At 39.6% G+C, this 20953-nt stretch overlaps 1 protein-coding gene across 1 annotated transcript in view; it reads right to left on the bottom strand.

Moving 5' to 3' along the window:
- The window catches only part of Rgs22 (regulator of G protein signaling 22), a gene marked incomplete at its 5' end in the record, with an annotated part of 136632 nt that overhangs the window by 54365 nt on the left and 61314 nt on the right, over positions 1-20953 (bottom strand). The window contains 4 exons of the mRNA XM_059247030.1: positions 1308-1409; positions 2183-2302; positions 4607-4718; positions 17237-17367. Coding sequence (XP_059103013.1) covers positions 1308-1409; positions 2183-2302; positions 4607-4718; positions 17237-17367 — 465 coding nt within the window. The remainder of the gene's footprint in view (positions 1-1307; positions 1410-2182; positions 2303-4606; positions 4719-17236; positions 17368-20953) is intronic.

The following is a 20953-nucleotide window of genomic DNA, read 5'->3' as shown; positions in this document are numbered from 1 at the left end:
TGCTAAGAACCAGGAAGCCTACAAAGCCCCAGCAGAATCTCCTTCATATGTATATGAAATCTGGTTAATTATCAACACACAAATAATTCCCCTTCACTGGGCAGCTGAAGACTTTTGGGAGGAGTACTCTCTGAGCAGTGAAAACATAATAAAACTAACAGATGGCGCTGCAGCAGACGGGGGCGGTGGGTTGGGGATGGGGGCAAACTGAATTACAGGTAGAGGATTAACAAGCAGAACTGTGTGGTCCCAGAAAACTGGTAAATTAGAGATTCATCTCAAGATTTTATGGAGACATCTGGGCTATGTCGGAGCTGCAATCCTTATTCTCATGGAAAGAGTGCAGAGCTGTCACTGAGCTACAGAGCACAGTTACTCATGCTGGAGTTGAGGGGTGGGGTGGAAGCAGCCAGCCAGCCAGCGGTGCACTCTGGTGTCCTGAGCAAGATTGTAAAATAATAAATAATGTGGTGAAACTAACTCCCTGAGCAGCATTTGGGGCTAGGATCCTCTGGGATGGGTTATTTAGGGTTATAAGAATTACCAAGTGATCAACAGATAGAGAAGTGATTCTTAGTTGTCTAATTCTGGAGACCTTGCTCCATAAAAGATCTGAAGAACCTAAGAATAAAAACCTCAAAAAGTCAGCTCAAGTCATAATTCTGTTCTCATCCCCACCTCCTGCCACTGCCCCTGAGAGGCTGCTCTCTCTGTCCCCATTTGCAGGGAATCTTCTGTCCTTCCTGGTCTTGTCTTTTGTTGTTGTTATTCCTTCCCTATTTTGCTTCAGGGTGGTCGTGAAACGCTCTCTCCTCCACCCTCTGAGTGTCAGTCTCATATGGCCGGGAGATGGAAGCCCAGATGCCTACATGGGGCCTGCACATGCACAGCGATGTGCCAGCAGCCTGGCACATCCAACAGCTGACATCTGCAGGAAGCTCCGGGGACACTAGGCAGAGCTACTCCTGGTCACTGCAGTGATTCACTGCACATCCTCTTAGTGTTCTCTTCAATCCCCACAGGCAAACCCAAAAGGTATGCTAGGAGGGGGAAAGAGACGAGGCACTCTTTATTGGAAGAACAAGTAGTTGGCAGGAAAAGAAAATAAAGCAAACCAAATAAAATAGATAAAACAGAAAACTCATAAATCAGATTAGAAAATGATACTCTGCCTCCATTTAAATGAAGTATTTCTGAGGCAATGCTCTGATGTCTGCATCCCAGCTCTCTCTAGCCTGGGGCTGGACACAATTTTAATTTTCCTTTGTACTCACAGCTTTGCATGGAGCAGTCTATCTGCTACTTACTTGGGCTTGCTTGCATACTTTAAAAGGCTGAAGTGTCTCTTGATAGAACAGCTGATGGTAAGCCTGGAGGTCAAACCAGAAGTACACACTGTGCTTCCACAGCTGCGGACGGAGAAGGGCAGAAATCAGCACAGCCAGTTAGTAAGGCCCTCAGAGCTCCGATTCCATACGTGTGTGTAAGTGCTTGCTGCTACCACAAATCGCGTGTCTACAGCAATATGTAATACAGTTATTGCTCTTGTCAGCTGAACACCATATTTTTGCATGTAACCCTCCCATACAGTTGATCATTAAAATAGAAAATGTTTAGAAATAGTAATGAATACAGAAGTCGCAAGCTTTCTAGTTGACAGATAAAGAGCATGCCTTTGTGGCATGAAAGCACAGTCTGAAGGTGTTCTGATATATCAACATATGGGCAAATGCACATCATAGCAGAACTAAATATTAACTACTAAGCCAGTTAGTCACTGCTTATACAGGTCATTTAATTTTAAAAACATTACTGGAAATCATTTTACCTCTATTCATTGTAGTTTATGGTTGTCAGAATTACTAAAAATCAAGTATTAATAGAAATAAACTGAATATGGTATATTAAATTGAGATTAAGTCATATAATTATAGTTAGTAATATATGTCAATATTTATCTGTATTTCACTTTTCTTTGTAATTTCAGTAGGGTGCTAGACCAAAGAGAATTGTAATTCAGTTGGATGGTTAAATATTAACTAAATGTCAAGTGTAGATTTAAATGTATCAGATGGGAATCTGAACATCAGATCTATTTATATGAACACCAAGTTATTTTAATGCCACTTATTTTTAAATCAATTAAAATAATAAATCCAGATTTTAAATAATTATTTTCTACCTTGTTCCCTGACTTCTCACAGAACTTAGTGAAGAAGAATCCAGCTCTATTTTCAACATACAAAGACTGTAACAAGTTTTCCATGTCAAATCCTCCCAAGGCATCTGATACAGTTTTAACCTAGATAACAAAACAGAAGTTCATTATTTCCCCCCAAAACAATGCAACTCTTCATAGCCCTGTACAATTGGGTTTCATAAATTCTGCTGGGTTGTCATTTTATTTTTGTAGCATATATGTAATTAATGCAATGTGCTTGCATCTGACTGTCATGTAAGATTCATTTATAAAACTCAATTATGGCAAGAGAATCCATTCTGTTATAAACCAGTGTGGTTCCAAGCCCGACGTTAGAGTAGCTCCCTGACCTCAATGACTTGCATGTTTTGGGCGCAGTGGCTTCATTGGAGAGCCTTCCAAGTCTCCGTTGGTGGCCTGTTTCCTACATATTTACTGTTATTTTAGCCTTGAGGTGCTGCTTTTCTGGCTACAAGTGGGTTATAAAAAGAACCATCTCCAAGGCCTCTCTGCGCTGCTTGTTAACTGGGAGGGGGCAGTCTTTGGACGGTCTCACTCCCGCAGGTCACGGCCTTCGGAATGAAATGGCCAAGGAAGTTCTCATAAAACCCTGCTGTTGATGGCTTCTCTGCCAACAGTGCTAGTAACCCTGATCCCACCCTTGGAACATGGGGAGCTGGCTACTTCTCAAGCACACGGATGGCTCCAGAACTCGGCCAGGGATGGACTGTTCGTGGAAACTCACTGATTTTATGGAACTCAGACTTCTTCACGCTCCCCCCAAACAAGCATGATGGGGACACGTTTAGCGAGGCTTTTTATTCCCTGCATCACACTCTCTCTGCCTGCTAAACAAATTCTGAGGCGAGAACATAATGTTTGTTGTTTTTAATGTCTAACTAACAGCATTTGAAACTAAAATACCCTTATTTTAGTAGGAAAAGAATCCTAGTTAGTAGAAAAGGAGAACTATTTACTTAAAATAAAAGAATTATGCAAAAATATAACTAAGTGTTCAGATAGTGTTGCAAAATGCTGAAGATTCTACTAATAGTACAACTCTCAGAGGACATGAGATCTTCATTTAATACACCTCTTTAGATGCTTGTTGTCCAAGTAGCTGCACTCTGCAAACCCCCTGTGGTAGTTTCACTGTAATTGCCCCCATAAGCTCATAGGGAGTGGCACCATGAGGAGGTTGGCTTTGTTGGAGTAGGCATGGCCTTGTTGGAAGAAGTGTGTCACTGTGAAGGCAGACTTTGAGATCTCGTATATGCTCAAGCCGTGCTCAGTGCTCAGAGCACTTCGTGTCACCATATCCCGTCATGATGATGATGAACTAAACCTCTGAACTGTAAGCCATCCCATTAAGTTTTCCTTTATAAGAGTTGTGGTGGTCATGATGTCTCTTCACAGCAATAGAAACCCTAAGACACTTTGCCTTCATAAAATAATTTGAAATTTCCAGGACATGACATCCACTGTTATTTTAAACAAGAGTTAAAAACTAAACAAGGTTGGATAAAGCACAGGGACAAATAGCCAAACGAATGGAAACACATGAACTATGAACCAATGGCTGAGGGGTCACCAACTGGATCAGGCCCTCTGAGTGGGTGAGACAGTTGATTGGCTTGATCTGTTTGGGAGGCATCCAGGCAATGGGACCGGGTCCTGTGCTCATTGCATGAGTTGGCTGTTTGAAACCTGGGGCCTATGCAGGGTCCCTTGGCTCGGCCTGGGAGGAGGGGACTGGACCTACCTGGACTGAGTCTACCAGGTTGATCTCAGTCCGCGGGGGAGGCTTTGCCCTGGAGAAGGTGGGAATGGGGGGTGGGCTGGGGGGAAGGTGAGGGGGGCCGGAGGGGGGAGAACAAGGGAATCTGTGGCTGATATGTAGAACTGAATTGTATTGCAAAATAAAAATAAAAATTAAAAAAAAAAAACTAAACAAGAATACTAAAGGGTCTTATTTTGTGTCTGAGGTAGCATCAATCCAGGCCATAACATTTGTTTGTGAAAAGACTGATCACCAGCATTTGAAAGGCAGAAGCAGGCAGGTCTCTATGAGTTTGAGACCAGCCAGAGCTACACAGAGAAACCCTGTCTTGAAAAACCCAAAAAAAAAAAAAAAAAAAAGAAGGAAGGAAGGAAGAGGGAGAAAGAGAAAGTGACAGACAGAGAGGAAGAGAAAGAGAGATCAGGACTAAGGCAGGGCTGAGTAGAACAATACTATAAAAAAAGTCACAGGTGAAGAGTTTGTGGGGAAATTCCTTTGCAACTAAAAAAAATAAAAGGTGTTGTTTAGTAGAGAAAAAATTACAAGTTTTTTTAAATCTCTAAAATTAGGGACATTGGTTGATTAAATGAGGAACATGGTTTTTTTTCAGTCCTTAAAATACTTACATTATGCTCTTCTGTATAAGTATATTTTCTGTCCAGCTGGGGCTTCAGACATTCAGAGATGTCAGTAAAAGATGTCAAACGAACTACTGTGCTTCCCTCTGCCAACTGTGACCTAAATTATAAACACGAGAACAAACTGATCAGTTAGCAAGTCTGAGTGTTGTTTATCTATGTGGCATCAAAGAATTCTTCAAAGTACTGAAGACTGGATGTGAAGCACGTAGTTATAGCAAAAATTCTAATTGGTCTTAATAATAAAAACCTGGAGCCAGATATTAGGATAAATATATTCAGATAAATGTTGAAAGATTGAAGAGACAAAGGAACAAGCCACAGCCACCTCTTACCTTGACAGTTCCTCAGCCTGAAAGGGATGAGCTCCTGTCTCTGCCTGCCTTATATTCCTCTCTCCACCCAGCTATATCACTTCCTGTTTCCTCCTCCCTAGTGCTGGGATTAAGGCATGTGCCTCCCAAGTACTCAGATCAAAGGCATAATATCCCAAGTGCTGGGATTAAAGGTGTGTGCCACCACTACCTGGCCTCTATGGTTAACTAGTTGCTAGCTTTGCACTCTGATCTCCAGGGAAGCTTTTTTTGTTAGAGCACAAACAAAATATCACCACATTTCCCCTTTTTGGTCTAAAATAAAAAAAGACAGTTTTAACTAATATAAGAAAAACTATATACAATAAGTACAATAGCTGTACACAATATATACAGGCAATAAATACATCATCAATGTCTAGTCCATTAACAATTGACAAATTCAAAGAAAATACTCCATATCTATCCTATCTTGGTGAGTCCAAAAGGTTTTTTCTAACTTGCATTACCAAAACTGTATTTTAATGTCTCTCAATCTTGTATACTTTACCCCCTTTTAGTGAATTTCTTTTTTGAATCTGGTAACAATGAAAACTATAACTATAACTATAAAGTCTTCAACTCCATCAGAGACCTGAGAAGTAAATAATATTACCAGAGTAAGCAGGAAGTGCAAGCAAGTGACTTCCAAAAAATGTGAGAAAATACAGAAACAGCTGGCTGCCTGGACAGTCACCCAAAGTTCCTCTGCAACATTGGGGCATCCATCTTCAGCCTACAGGCCTAGAATATCTGACAGACTCTTCTATGAAGCAGGATTTTCTGAAGTGTTGTTCTACCTTGTCTTGGCAAAGTTCAGCAGTCACTTTTTTTGTGTTCTGATTGTCCCATTTGGACAGCATATTGTCAGCAGTAAATGCAAGGACATTTTCTTGCCCAGTGGCTAACTTTTGCCAGAAAGAAAGTAAACTCTATGTGGAGTTTCTTTGACGCCCATCATCTTCTCTGAAGTAGACTGGTGCTGCCAGGAGCAGACATGTCTCATTGTCATAAAAAAAAAACCTTATGTCATTAAAACATCTTAAATGCCATATTCTGTAGATCTCTGAAGTGTTTGACGATGACCTGTCTATATAAAATATATCTGTTTGACCTTGAAAACATACTATGACTACAAGATTGATTGTAATAGGTGAATAATTACTAACCTGCATTTCTTTATTATCTTAAATAGTTTGTAATAATAACTTTCAAGGACTAGTAATTTGCATTATATTGTTAAATGAGATGTATAGGTACAATAACTTGAATAAGATTAGAAATGTATGTACAGTATGTTCTAACAAAAAATAATCTTAACTTTGTATCAATATACAAAGATCCATACCAATGTAAAATATTTTAAGCAAGTAGTTGCTTTTTAAAACTAGATTCAATAATCTACCCTTTTATCCTATCATTTTTATATCCTCCTTTCTTCTTTTTTTTCAGAATAAGAACCTTGAATCTAATCTCCTTTGTTCAGTATTTTTTAAAAACTATTACTAATAACAACTTGTAACCAACCACCCTAAACAATGGCAAATATCTATAACCCATCGAATGACCAAAAACCACCCACCCCACCTCTTGGGAATGTGGGCGTCATGTTCTTAAAATTACTCCCTGCTGTCTGGGGTTAATGGCATCTTTAGGGGATTCTGAAAAGAAAATTTTGTGTTAATTGTCAAGTCCTGGGAGAGGTAGCTGTATCATTCATTGCCCAGTCTCTGTGTAATGGGAAGGTACAGGGCTCGTCTCAAGTCCTGGCTAGAGTAGTCAGTGAAGCTGGATCATGTCCTCAAATTGTCCTGAGCAGTTTGTAGTCCAAAGCCAAATTTTAGGTGGTGTTTTTAAGCATAGTGGTGTTATCACAGTCCTGGTGGAATTGTCATTGTGGGGCCCCATCATCCTTTTGGAGACTTCAAAGGTCACTGTTAAGTATGGCCATGGTTCACTGCCAAAAACTTGAACATTTTAAATGTCATATGCAGCAGATCTCAAAGAGGTAAAAGGATCAATATTTGTTATGCACATCCAGAGTACAAAAACTTAATTCCTAGTTACCAAATAGAGACTCAAACCTGAAATTATGTACAGGAAACTAGATGAAGCCTTTTTCTAGAATTAGTTAGTATTCTTTATGACCATTAATATCACGAAAAAAAAAGATTAAAATACACACACATATTAATGTGTATATTAATCTATAAGTTTTGGGATATTTATACTTTAAGAAAAGCTTTAAAGAACTAAAATAAAACCAAAGGATTATGAGATTAGTGGCAATAGAATAGTCCCTAATTTTGATTTTGCTCCTGTCCCATATCAGGTGGCTCTTCTGACACAGAGATTTTGGATTTTACTTTAACAAGCATGCTTGGGTTTAGAGGAGAGAGCCACACTCCAACTCCAAAGCCAGCTTTAATTTTCAATTGAACTGGAACTACAAAAAGACCATTTTCTTCCTGTATCTGTAGAGAACAGCAGAAACAAACATTTAGGAAGATTTATAAAATTTTATCCTGTTTGAGATGTGATATACCAATAGGCCAATTTACTTTTTTTCTTGGGACATTTTTTCTGGATGATTTGTCCTTTTTCTTCACATGTCTCATTTGTCCAGTGTTCTTTGGATTCCTTAGCCTTCGGTCTCCTGAAAAGACAAAAACAAAACACTTCCCCAACCCTAATTTTGGGGAGGTTTCCTTTTGGCAAGTTATATCTGAACAAATGAAAAGCATTTGTTAAGTCTTAAAGTTGGTTTATATTGAACAGCCACACTATTTGATTAACCACCATCTCTTCTAATTAAGAGGTCTCTCTTGTTAAAATTGAATCTTTATCAATTTTGATGGTATCCATAGCTTTTCTTCTCCGGTTGAAACAAAAGCGAAATCTCTTCCCCAACATAACACTCATCTTGGTTTCCATTGTGAGGTCAGCACATCTTTAAAGTATACAGGATAATTTAATTCAGCAGTTTTTTCCCTGTTATCCAATGTTTCTCCTCAGCTGACATTCCTTTCTCATTAGCATTGAGAAAACTCAAAGTTGTTAAAGCATTATGTAATCTATTTCCTTTCTATTTATTTAGTATATCCTTTAGCACTCAATTTGATCTTTCTATAACTGTTTGCCTTGTAGGTTTGTGTGGTATACCTCTAATCTGCTTTATATTATAATAAGCAAAAAACTGTTTCATTTTACTAGAGACATATGCTGGAGCATTGTTGGTCTTATTTATACAGGTATTCTCATGATGGCCATAACTTCTAACAAATTTGTAATTACATAATCAGCCTTTTTAGAACTCAAAGCAATTGCCCATTGAAATCCTGAATAGGTATCAATGGTGTGTTGTACATATTTTAATTTTCCGAATTCTACAAAATAAAACACATCCATCTGCATATTTCATTCCTTTGAGTACCCTTTAGATTACTTCCTACAGGTAGTGGAGTTTGGTTGTATAAAGAACAAGTAGGACATTTCCTTGTCATTTTATTAGCTTGCTGCCAAGTGATGGAAAAATCGTTTTTCAAACCCTTGCTATTGACATGGTATTTTTTATGAAACTCTGAGGCCTCCAGGATATTTCCTACAAATAGTTGATCAATTTCATCATTACCTTGTACTAGAGGGTCTGGCAGACCAATATGGGATTGGATGTGTGTTATATATAAGGGATAATTCCTATTCCTGATTATTTTTTGTAATTGAATAAATAATGAAGTTAATTCTCACTCATCAAGAATAAATTCAGCAGTTTTAATGTGTAAAACAACTCTTTCTACGTACTGAGAGTCAGTAACTATGTTAAGAAGTTCTATAAAATTCACTAATACCATCAGAATAGCATATAATTCTGACTTTTTGGACAGAATCATAAGAACTTTGAGCCACTTTACTTAAATTTCCTGATTTATAACCTGCTTTTCTTTATTTGTTTGCATCAGTATAAAATGTAAGGGCTCCAGAAATTAGTGTTCCCCATATAATATGAGGAAGAATCTAGTTAATTCTCTTTATAAATTTAATTCTCTTGCTTTGGTGATATTTGTTAATTTCTCCAAAAAAATTATTGCAAGCTCTTTGCCAAGGTTCACTTTCTGCCCATAATTTGTCAATTTCATCATTAGTAAAGGGTACTACAATTTCTGCTGGGTCTATTCCTGCCAATTGATGAAGTCTCAATTTTCCTTTTTAGAATAAACATAACTTTTTAATTTTTTACTCTGTTTACGTGGTAAGAAGATCCATTCTAAGATAATACCTTCCCTCTGCATTAATATTCCTGTAGGAGATTGCATACAGGGTAAAATAAACAGAATACAATCAAGCTCTGGATCCAAATGCTCCACATGTACATCTTGTAATTTCTTTTCCACCAAAGCCAATTCTCTCTCAGCTTCAGCTGATAATTCTCTTGGACTATTTAAGTCCTTCTCACCATTTAAGATTTTGAACAAATTACTCAGTTCATCATTTTTTACCTCAGTAGTGGGTCATAGACTGGGAATGTCTCCTAGCAATCTTTGAAAGTCATTAAGAATCCACAATCAACCTCTCCTAATTTGCACCTTTTGGGGTCTAACTTTTGGAGACCTATTTTATATCCTAAATAATCAATAGAATCTCCTCTTTATATTTTTTCAGGAACAATTTGTAATCTCCAACAAGGTAAAATTTTGTTTACTTCTTCAAACATTCTTTCTAAAGTATCTGCATTTGAATCATCTAGTAAGATGTTGTCCATGTAATCATAACCTATAGATTGAGGAAACTGTTTATGTATCATTTCCAATGGCTGTCATACAAAATATTGACACAGGGTGGGGTTATTTAACATTACCTGTGGGAGAACCTTCCATTAATATCTCTTAACAGGCTGAGAATTATTATAAGTAGGCATTGTGAAGGCAAATTTTTTTTCTGTCTTTTTCTTGTAAAGGTATAGTGAAGAAACAGTCTTTTAAATTGATAACTATAAGAAGCCATCCTTTAGGTAACAGAGAAGGCAAATGAATTCTAGGCTGCAGAGAGCCCATTGGCTGAATTACTTTGTTAACAGCTCTTAGATCTGTTACCATTCTCCGTTTTCCAGACTTCTTTTTAATAACAAATACAGAAGAATTCTAAGGGCTGGTTGATTCTTCAATATGCTGAGAATTTAGCCTCTCTTGCCAGCTGTCCTAAGGCCTGTAGTTTCTCTGACATCAAAAGCCATTGCTCAACCCATACAGGTTTGTCTGTCAACAATTTTAAAGGTAGGACTGTTGGTGCCTTTGAAAGATCAGCAGCTGTTATGCCCTATTCTTGTACAACTTGAATGGTATGTAACTGTTCTTTATAGTACCTTCTAATATATTTCCCAGAAACATACATTAATTTATGGTTTATTTCTGAGATTGGAGGAATGTTAATCTGAGTATTCCATTACTATAATCAATCACATCTCCATAAATTCATTGTTATGTTAGCCACATATGGCTTTAATTTTTCTCTCTGTCCTTCTGGCCCTATACATTCAACCCATCTCACACTCTGTTTTACCTGAGACAACATTCCAATGCCTAAAACCTGAACAGTTACCCCCTGAAGAGGCCAATTTGAATGCCAAGATTCTGGTGCAATTTTGTTACGTCCACACCTGTGTCTATCTCCAATGATGATATTATTTATTCATAGTTTTAATTTTGGTCTTTGTTCACTTATAGAAGTTTGCCAAAATATTAGCTTTATGGTTTCTCCTGATTTTTTTTTGTTCCCTCTTTTATAGCTGTTCTATCATCCAGAGCAGTATGGTTTCTTACAATAGGCTTTAATTGCTCTGAGAAGGAGTTTCCTCCACAATGACAGGAAATCACTGAACCAAATTTGACATGGGGGCCTGTGAGAGGCCCCCCAAGGTGTTTCATGATGGCAAAGGGTTACCTTGTCTGTCCCTTGTTGATCTACATTCATTAGTCCAATGCCTGCCTTTCCCACACCTTCTACATAATCTAGAAGCAAAAGGGTATTCTGTTGTGATTATTCTTTTAAAAAAAACATTGTTTCTAAGAACACCCTGTTTATAATTCATTTTTAGGTGACCTTATTTACCATAGTTGAAACACCTGACATTTCAATTTTTCTTCCAACTTCTGGAAATCACCTCTCCTGTCCAAGCATCATCATGGTCATGAAATTCAATATTGACTATATCTTAGATCCATTCCTCTAAGGGTGCTAATCTTTCCTTTAAAAGCCTAATTATCCTTTTGCATTGTGCATTATCATTTTCAAAAGCCAAAGATTCAATTATTATTTGCCTAGTTTCTGAATTTGGTATCATTTTATTTACTGCTGAAGTCAATCTTTGTAAGAAATTAGTGAAGGTTTCTTTTGGGCCCTGTATAACTTTAGTAAATGGCTCATTTTTCTTTCTTCTTCAATTCTGTCCCAAGCATTCAAGACTGCTGTGTGGCATAAAGCCAGGGTGTGGTCATCATATAAAGACTGGTTTTCTACATTAGCATAATCTCCCTCTCCAAGAGTTGATCTTGGGAGATTTCCATACCTCTAGCCCTACTTTGTTGTTCAATGGTCTTAGCCTAATCTTTCCACCAGGTCCTCTATTGTAATTGAGCACCAGGCTCCAAGATGGCTGTAACCAAGTTTCTCCAGTCTTGAGGGATAATCTATTACAAGTTGACCACAATTTTAACATCTGCTTTACAAAAGGTGAATGCACACCATGTAAGACTACCACTTCCTTGAATCTCCTTAAGTCTAACATTTGCACAAGAGTACATTCAGCTCTTACACAGCCTTGGGTATATCTATCATTTGGCAGTTCCTGTAAGGTTACTTGATAAATTAAGGTTGGCTGTTTGAAAACATTAGGCTGTTTCTCTCTAACCTTGTAATGCAATGCTGAGATTGGTTCTCCTTAAATTCCTCTGTCTGGGTCTGAATGATCTGTTTTTAATAAGATTTTCTAAAACTTGTATCTTAGCACTTATATTAACCAACTTTTTAGTGATAAAACAAAAATGATAAAACTGACAATATTTATAATTGACATTACATAAATCCAATCTACATTAATTATTCTCTCATTTAACAGTTCCATTTTCAAACCATCCAGCAAATTATATACAGATACCTAATTCCCTCCATTATAATAGTGTTCCCAATTTTTTAATGTGGGGGAAAAATCTCTCTGTGTCTTTTTTTTAAACTTATTCTCCCCTTTAAGGAATCCCAATTGTCTCACCAAATCTGCTGACAATGACGGTGAAGATGTGAGGCCGACTGCTTCTGTGTAGAACAGGAGAAGCCCAAGCGGGTTTTCAGGGCAGCTACCTAGTTTGTCAGCAGCACAAGGAGGGGGTCCAGGGAAAACCCACAACCCACTGGGAGAGGGAACCCACTGTCCAAAAAATGCACATAGGGGATCATGGGGAAGAAATATATGCAGCTGGAGCTGCCTAAAGACAGAGTTGGCTGGTGTTAAGAGGCTAACTCCAGCAGCATATTGAGCCCACGTGCCTGTGGAGCTTGTTGCAGAGAGGGTGCAACAAAAATTTAGCTGGTAGGGTAATGATTCCAGTCACGTGCAGCTCCAGTCTGTGCCAGTGGCTGTAAAGCCACAGGCAAGCAGCTTTCGTGAATTCATGCCCCAAAAGTTGGACACCAGATGTAGCACGAATTCTAATTGGGTCTTAATAATAAAAAACCCAGAGCCAGATATTGGGGTAAATGCTGAAAGATCAGAGAGATGAGCAAGCCACAGCCACCTCTTATCTCACCAACGCCTCAGCCTGAAAGGGCCAAGCCCCTGTCTCTGCCTGTCTTATATTCCTCTCTCCACCTAGCTATATCACTTCCTGTTTCCTCCTCCCTAGTGCTGGGATTAAAGGCATGTGCCTCCCAAGTACTCAGATCAAAGGCATAATATCCCAAGTGCTGGGATTAGAGGTGTGTGCCACCACTACCTGGCCTCTATGGTTAACTAGTGGCTAGCTCTGCATTCTGATCTCCAGGCAAGCATTATTTGTTGGAGCACAAACAAAATATCACCACAGGTGAAACATGAATTTTTCCCCTAAAACTGTGAACAGGAAAGCCTTAAAGTCTGGCCCAGATAGGACAAGGAAAGAAACAAAAGGTGTCTTGAGTTGGGGGGAAAATGTTAAAATAATTGTAAGATGAATTGATAAACAGTCTTATAAATAAAAAACCTGGAGTCAGATATTGGGGTGAAAGACTGAGAGATCAGAGGAATAGGACAAGCCACAGCCAACCTCACCTCACCAACTCCTCAGCCTCCAAAGAGACCTACTTCCTGTATACTCACGCCTATGTGCCTTTCTGTTCTACCATCTCATTTCTTCTCTCCACCCAGCTACATCACTTCTTTCTGACCAGCTCTGTCACTTCCTGTCTGTCTGTACAGACCTCCAGACCTTTATGGTTAACTAGTGTTGGAATTTAAAGCATGTGCCACCACACTTGGCTCTGTTCCCAGTGTGGCCTTGAACTCACAAAGATCCAGATGGATCCCTGCCTTCTGAATGCTAGAATTAAAGGTGTGTGCTACCATTGCCTGACTGTTTACTATAGTGGCTGGCTTTTTCCTCTGATCCTCAGATAAGCTTTATTAGGGTGCACAATATATTGGGAGACACAATATATCACCACAAATGATCTTTACTCTTAGAAAATATACAGTGTCTACAGAAAAAAACTGCTAACACTAATAATTGAGTTCAGTTAGATCACATAATATAAGCTAAATGCACAAAAATAAATTATTTTTGTACACTAACAATGGACAGAACAAAAATAAAACATTTCATTCAAAATAGCCTTAAAAATGAAATATTTAAAAATCAAACTTTAAACTTTATCCTCCACATCCAGTGACTTTAGACTATTATTCTCTTCCTAACATTTTTTTGAGACAGGGTCTCACTGTGCTGTCTTGGTGGCCTGGAATTCACTGTGTACACCACACTAGGCTGGTCTCCAACTCATAGAGATTCACCTGTCTTTGCCTCCAAAGTGTACCACCACACCTGGCATGCTATTCTTTTTCTTTTTTTACTTATTAGTACAAAAAATGCTTTTATTGTGTTCAAACAAATCTGAAACCAATAACATAAATATATATGATAATTCTCAGAGAGGTGAATTTTTCATCAAAAAACCCCCCATCTATTTATTTTATTATATATTTACTCTGCAAATTTCACACTTATATACAATGAAATATAATCATTTCCACCTTCCATTTGTCTCCCTCAACTTCCCCCAAGTCCTCTCCCTCATAACTCATGTCTTCTTTTTCCCTTGTTACATCCAGTTAGGGCTGCCCATGTGTACATGGATGTGGGACGTCCCCACCTACCAGTGGTTACACCTTCAAAGAAGATTCCCCCTCCCCCAGCAGTCTCACCTCACAACAGCTCCTCAATGAAGGATGAGACTGGTGAGCATCTCCTTCATCTATGTGGGGAACTTTAGCTGCTTGATCATGTAACCACTGGTGGTGTGGGTTCAGGGCACACCCAGAAGACAGCATTTACAGCACTCCTCCCTGCCCTCCAGCTCTGAAATGCCTTCTGCCTCCTCTTCTTAGTGTTCCCTGAGTCTGGGCTGGTGTTGATAAAGATCCCCTTTAGGGCTGAGCACTTCCATCAGTTACGCATCTCTGTTCTGACTATTGTCGACCACCAAGGGAAACTTCTTTAATCAAAGCTGAGAGCAGCCCAGGCCCTGGTTCCGACCCAGTCTCCACCCCAGGTCAGCAGCCAAAACAGCTACGAGCTGTGCAACTTGGAACTGTTACTCTTATTTCTATCTCTATGTCTCATTTTTAGTGTTTAAGACAAGGTAGCCCACATTGACTTAAAACTCATCATCCTCCTGCTTCAGCATCCTGTGTGCTGGGGTTATAGGCATGTGCCACCATGCCCAAGTATGCACAAATTAAAAAAAGAATAAATTATGGAATATTATTCTGTATTAGAGGAACAAACTGTGGGTACATGCATCATGGGAATCATGCTGAGTGAACAAGGTCAAGTTCAACAGGTTGTACTATCATGATTCCATTTACATGCCATTGCTAACAGAATGGGCTACGTGAATGTCTCTTGTTTCTAATGCTGTAATTATTCAAGACTCCCTGACCCTGACCTTAGCATTGAGCACTGAACTCAGCATCCCATGTTTAAAAGCAAACATGGTAACAAAAATATATATGCTTCCCTGTTTTGTTTTTTACTTATTTAACAATTTTTAATTTATGTGTGTGTTTACCTGCATGGATATGCACCACATGCATGCCTGGTGTCTGAGGTGGTCAGAAGACAGTAGCAGATCCCTTGGGATAGGAGTTATAGATGGTTGTGATTTGCCAATGTGGGTGTGGGGAACTGAACCTGGGTCCCCTGGCAAGAAGAACACATGCTCTTCAGCACTGCATATTTTTGCTCTTTATTTTGAGACAAGGTCTCATCTGCAGCCCAGGCCTGCCTTGAACTTGTTGGGCAGTCCAGACTGGTCCTGACCTGCTGCTTAATTTCTCAAACAGTTGGGATAACAGGTCCTTCCACCAGGCCCAGTTTCCTTTCTGATAATAACATGTAAACTACACTTCTCTCAAAATAAAAAGTTCAAAGAAGGGTGATCTGTACTAATTGGTTCATTTTCACCTTCAAAATATTTTTCCAGGTAATAGCATCTGGCCTTGAATTCATGAAGTCAGTATTGGTTATTAGTCAATCTCTTTGTCATGGAAAAGTAAGCATTTAACCCGCCTACTTCACAATACACTCCCTTAAAATCCCGCTTTGTCCTCCAGGACACTGTGCTGCTCCGCGTGTGTGTCGTCCACTCCTCCGGCCTCTGTAGGTCTCTTCTGCTCCTCACCCACTCCACCTTACTAGACGCTCAGTGACCCAGTGTTCCTCTCGGGCTTTTCTGGGCTCCAAACCCTTCCTTCAGTTGTTTTGGTCATAAATATCTCAAGCATATCCTAATGTACTAGACTTTTATTATGGTAACATTAACAGTTTTAACACACAAAATTTTTGTTGGCAAGGATATGGAAAACCTGGAACCGAATATACTTTTGACTCAGCCATCAAGAGGACTTTAAACTCTACATTCATTCATTTAATTCTAATTTAATATACACCATTGCCACATATTACATATGATTTGCTGTACCTATAACTTATATATCTATATTCATATAGGCTTTTCCTGTAACTGAATGGATCATCTCCCTCCTCCAACCTTATTTTTCCTGTTTCTGAGCACAGGTTTACAAAAACTAATGTAAAATGGTTCTTAAATGAAAAGTTCAACTTCAGTGAGGAGAAATTTCTAAAGTCTATGTGCACATCAAAGGAAACATATATCATGTTGGTGACAGTATCATGAAGATGTCACTCTCACTCATACTAGAAAGATAACAAATTGTTACAATTCCTAACAGAGACAATTGTGTAATGCCTAAAAGAACTTGCAGTACTGAATTTGTCTTCATCCGTATATATGAATGAGACACAGGTTCTGAATTTGTCTTCCTCCATATATATGAATGAGACACAGGTTCTGAATTTGTCTTTCTCCGTATATATGAATGAGACACAGGTTCTGAATTTGTCTTCCTCCATATGTATGAATGAGACACAGGTTCTGAATTTGTCTCCATCTGTATGTATGAATGAGACACAGGACTTACACAGTGGTGGTAGCAGGACAACTTTGTAAATACGCTGAAAACCAGACTGTATCACTTCATATCATTTCAGTTGCTAACTTTATTGTCAGCAACAATGAATTTTACTTCAGTAAAAAAGAACAAATGTCAAGTAATACATTACAAAATAAAGAATTGTCCAATGCTAACATCAAAGGATATTCTTCCGGATAAAGAAAACATCCCACTGGGAATGCGGAGCAATATAAAGTGTGGAAACAGGAGCAGGAAGACAGTGCCCTGTTTTAGTGGTGCCAATGCTCTTCAGGTCCAGGTTCTCAAACTTGAGAAAATCTGGACTAGAAGAGAGCCCAGTAAGTATTAGAAGGCCCTCCTGGGAGGTCACTTACAAGTCCTGACTGTGGCTGGACACCAACACCGTGTCTTCTAACTTAGTGTAGGCAGGTCAATCCTGAGCCTCCAACACCTATTACTGAATCCTAAGAATTCATATTAAAAACCAATAAACTACTGCACTTAACATTAAAAACAACCTGAACCTACCCTTTCTCTGGCCCATCATCCTTAGAAGGAACTGGATGCAAGGACTCGCTCCTCCCAAATTTTTGAGTCCCTGTGCTTACTCTTGATAATTTCTTAGATTTAGGTGGTTGAAATAAACCGATTTCTTCTCCCTAAAAAGTGAGAAGATAGTGAAATAGAAAATGAGCAAAATGAAAACAGAGAATAAAGTTCTGCACATATACCTCAAACTTGTTTTATCTCTAGACTTTAAGCCTCCCTCTACTGCCTACTAAATATTTCATTGAAATAGAAATGCTACCCTTATAAATAGGCAGGTTTTATGGGACAGGCCGAGTGAAATACAATAGCAGTTCAGGCAATAAGAGGAACCAGAGTCTGGCTAAGTTCTTACTTCTAGGACCATAGAGGCAGACTCCTTCCTGGGAAAGAACTCGGCCGCCATCCCTTCTTCCGGAACATAGGTTTAAAACTTGTGTGGGAGAGCACCAGGAAGTGGTAGGGCAGGGAAATCAAACCAACATGCTTGCTTAGCTGTAACAAGGGATCTAGAATTTAATAGTACTGCATCTTTCCTTTTCAGGACATTTTATGTTTATAGTTATTTTTCTCATTCTTAAAAGTTTCTAATGGAACAAGCAGGAAAGATGGCTTAACAGTTATGAGCTGTTCTTAACTGGTTGCTCTTCCAGAGGCCTGGGTTCAATTCCCAGCACTCACGTGGTGGCTCACATCTGTCTTACTTCCAGTGCCAAGGGATTTGAAGCTCTCTTCTGGCATCTGTGGGCATGCTCTTAGTACACAGTTATACATGCAAACAAAATACCCATACATACAAAAGTAATAAAATACATTCTTTTTAACAAGAGCATAAGGTAAACCGTGCACCAGGGACAGTTGGGAACACTCGGGCAAGCTCCAAGAGAGACCTTGGATAAAGAATAGTGAGTGGGGTGTGGGAGGGGACCGCTAGACAAGGGGAGGAAAAGTCAGCCATGGGAAAGGGAACGGGGCTCAGGAAATGCGCCCAGCTTCTCTTTGCTGGTGGAGCTTCAGGTTAAGGCTGGGTCTGTAATCCCAGCACTCGGGAGGCTGAGGCAAGAAGGTCACAAGCTCAAGGCCAGCCTGGGCTACATAGCAAGTCTCTGTCTCAAACAAATTACATATAGTTTTAGGTATTAAGCAACTGTTAATGAGAAATACTATAAGAGGCTGACCTTATAAGCAAACATGTATTATATAAATATGATTAAATTTATAGAAATAGAAAATAGAACAGTAGCTTCCAGGGTCTAGGGTGGGAGAAGGAGGCAGAGTAGTCTTGAGGCTATGAAATCATTTTTATTTATGTATTCAAGGCAGGGTCTCACCATGTAGACCTGGCTGTCCTGGGACTCACTATGGAGACCAGGCTAGCCTCAAACTCACAGATCTGCCTGCCTCTGCCTCTCAAGTGCTAGGATTTAAGGTGTACATCACCATGCCTGGTCCATACATTATTTTTTAAGTGTGTGTGTGTGTGTGTGTGTGTGTGTGTGTGTGTGTGTGTGTGTATGTGTGTGTGTGTGTGACATGCTCTCAGAGGTCAGAAGATCCTCTGGAGCTGGAGTTGTATACAGTTATAAGCTAGGTACTGGGAACTGAACTCAGGTCCTCTGGAAGAGCAGCAAATGCTCTTAACCACTGAGTCATCTCTCCAGCCCCTCCTCATTTAAAATTAAATTAAAACATAGTTTAAGTGTATAATACATGGAAAAGCCTGTTGGTAAGTTTTTAGATTTGAGTGTGAGTGTGTGTGTGTATGTGTACACACGCACATGCCTGAATGTATATGTATGCATAGCACACTTGCATAAGTGCACACAGAAGCCAGAAGAGAGCATCAGATCCTCTGAAACTGGAGTTACAGATATTGGTGAGCCGCCTTATGTAGATGCTGGGAACAAAACCCAGTCCTTCTATAAGACAAGTGCTCTTAACCACTGAGTCATCGCTTCTGCATGTTGTTTCTTGGCTGGCAGCCATAGGACAGCAGAGAGATGGTTCGGCAGGTAGGGGTGTGTACTGCCAAGCCTGACAGCCTGAGTTCAGTCCCAGGGACCCACATAGTGGAGCGAGAGAATCAACTCCGCAAGTTGTCCTCTGAAGCCCCATCTGTGCTCTGTGGCATTTCACACACACACACACACACACACGCACACACACAGTGAACAAACAAATGTAATTTAAATAAGAGAAGAATAGAGTAAATGATGGGAGAAAACCAACAAGTCACTGCTGTGGGTGCCCTTCTGTACTCTGTGAATATGTGCTGCTGTGATTGGCTGATGGCTGTTTGGCCTCTGACAAGGCAGCTTAGAGGCAGGCAGGAAATCCAGACCGATACACAGAGAGAAGAAAGACAGAGGGGAGAGATGGGAGCCAGCCACCCAAGGAGCAGCATATAATGGGATGCAAGTAAAGCCATGGAACATGTGGCGATACACAGTTAATAGTTATGGGTTAATTTAAGATATGAGAGCTAGCTAGCAAGAGGCCTGCCATAGACCATACAGTTTGTAATTAATATAAGCCTCTGTGTGTTTACTGGGGTCTGAGTGACTGCAGGATTGGGTAGGACACAGGAAAACTTCCAGCTACAAGTCACAATAAAACAGAAGAGGAACTACCCTTCACTGTGAATGTGTTGATGCTTATGCACTGTATGTATCCATGTGCCAAATTTGTAGGACTACATACTAAAAAGACCATAATTTACTGGTTATAAAAGTTCCACTTCTCGCCAGCACTCGGGAGGCAGAGGCAGGCAGATCTCTTTGAGTTCGAGGCCAGCCTGGTCTACAGAGTGAGATCCAGGAAAGGCGCAAAACTACACAGAGAAACCCTGTCTTGAAAAAGCAAAAAAAAAAAAAAAAAAAAAAAAAAAAGGTTCACTTCTCAGAGCATTTTCTGCCAAGGAGTGATAGAGCATGTTGAGTGGGATCAGAACACATCACGTGGTGACGGTGCTCACCTCAGGAAGAGAACAGAGAAGTGGCAGACAAGTCTGGTTTATGTTACTTTCCACACAAACTAAGCTCTCTCCACTCCTCGGACACTGCCCACTCACTGGAGTGTCTTTTCTTAATGTGTCACTTATGTTTTTTCTCCTCTACAACAGCTCAGTTTGATGATGTTTATCTAAATCATCAGATATCAACAGATGGCATGCTCACTGTACTGTGCCTGTAAGACATGTCTTTACTTATTGTGGGTAAACTGCATGGGCTAAGACACTCAGTGCACAGGCGTGTGGTAGGGCCTCAAGGCAAAAAGCAGGTCAGGAAAAAGGAAAAAATGGATAAGAAAACAATAAAATGGGTAAGAAAATAATGAAAAGTGTGGTCTCTATTGGCAAGAACATCACTCGAGAGAGGGAATTAGAAATGTAAGTCCTACTGAATCTTGATCTCTGGTGAAACCTAGGGTCTCTGCACAGGTTCTTTGGATGACACTAAAAACCACCTACTAGCAGCAATGGTGAACACATAAATCACCTAGAATTTTATTAAAACACAGGTTCTAATTTGTGGCTCTCATGTTCACATAAGGCTGGAGATGTAGGTTCTAAGCCAACGCATTGGTTTCAGAGTGAGCCCAGGCTTTCCCAGGCCAATGACATCAATCTGAGAACTGGCATACTTTGAAATTTCCTGGGGAGATTTCCAATGTGTACCTGGAGTTCGGAAACCGCAGAGG

This window comes from Peromyscus eremicus, chromosome 20 (assembly GCF_949786415.1).
Source record: "Peromyscus eremicus chromosome 20, PerEre_H2_v1, whole genome shotgun sequence".
In the NCBI taxonomy this organism is placed as follows: domain Eukaryota; kingdom Metazoa; phylum Chordata; class Mammalia; order Rodentia; family Cricetidae; genus Peromyscus; species Peromyscus eremicus.
Note: the sequence above shows the minus strand (reverse complement) of the source record. Positions and strands in the feature narration are given on the sequence as shown.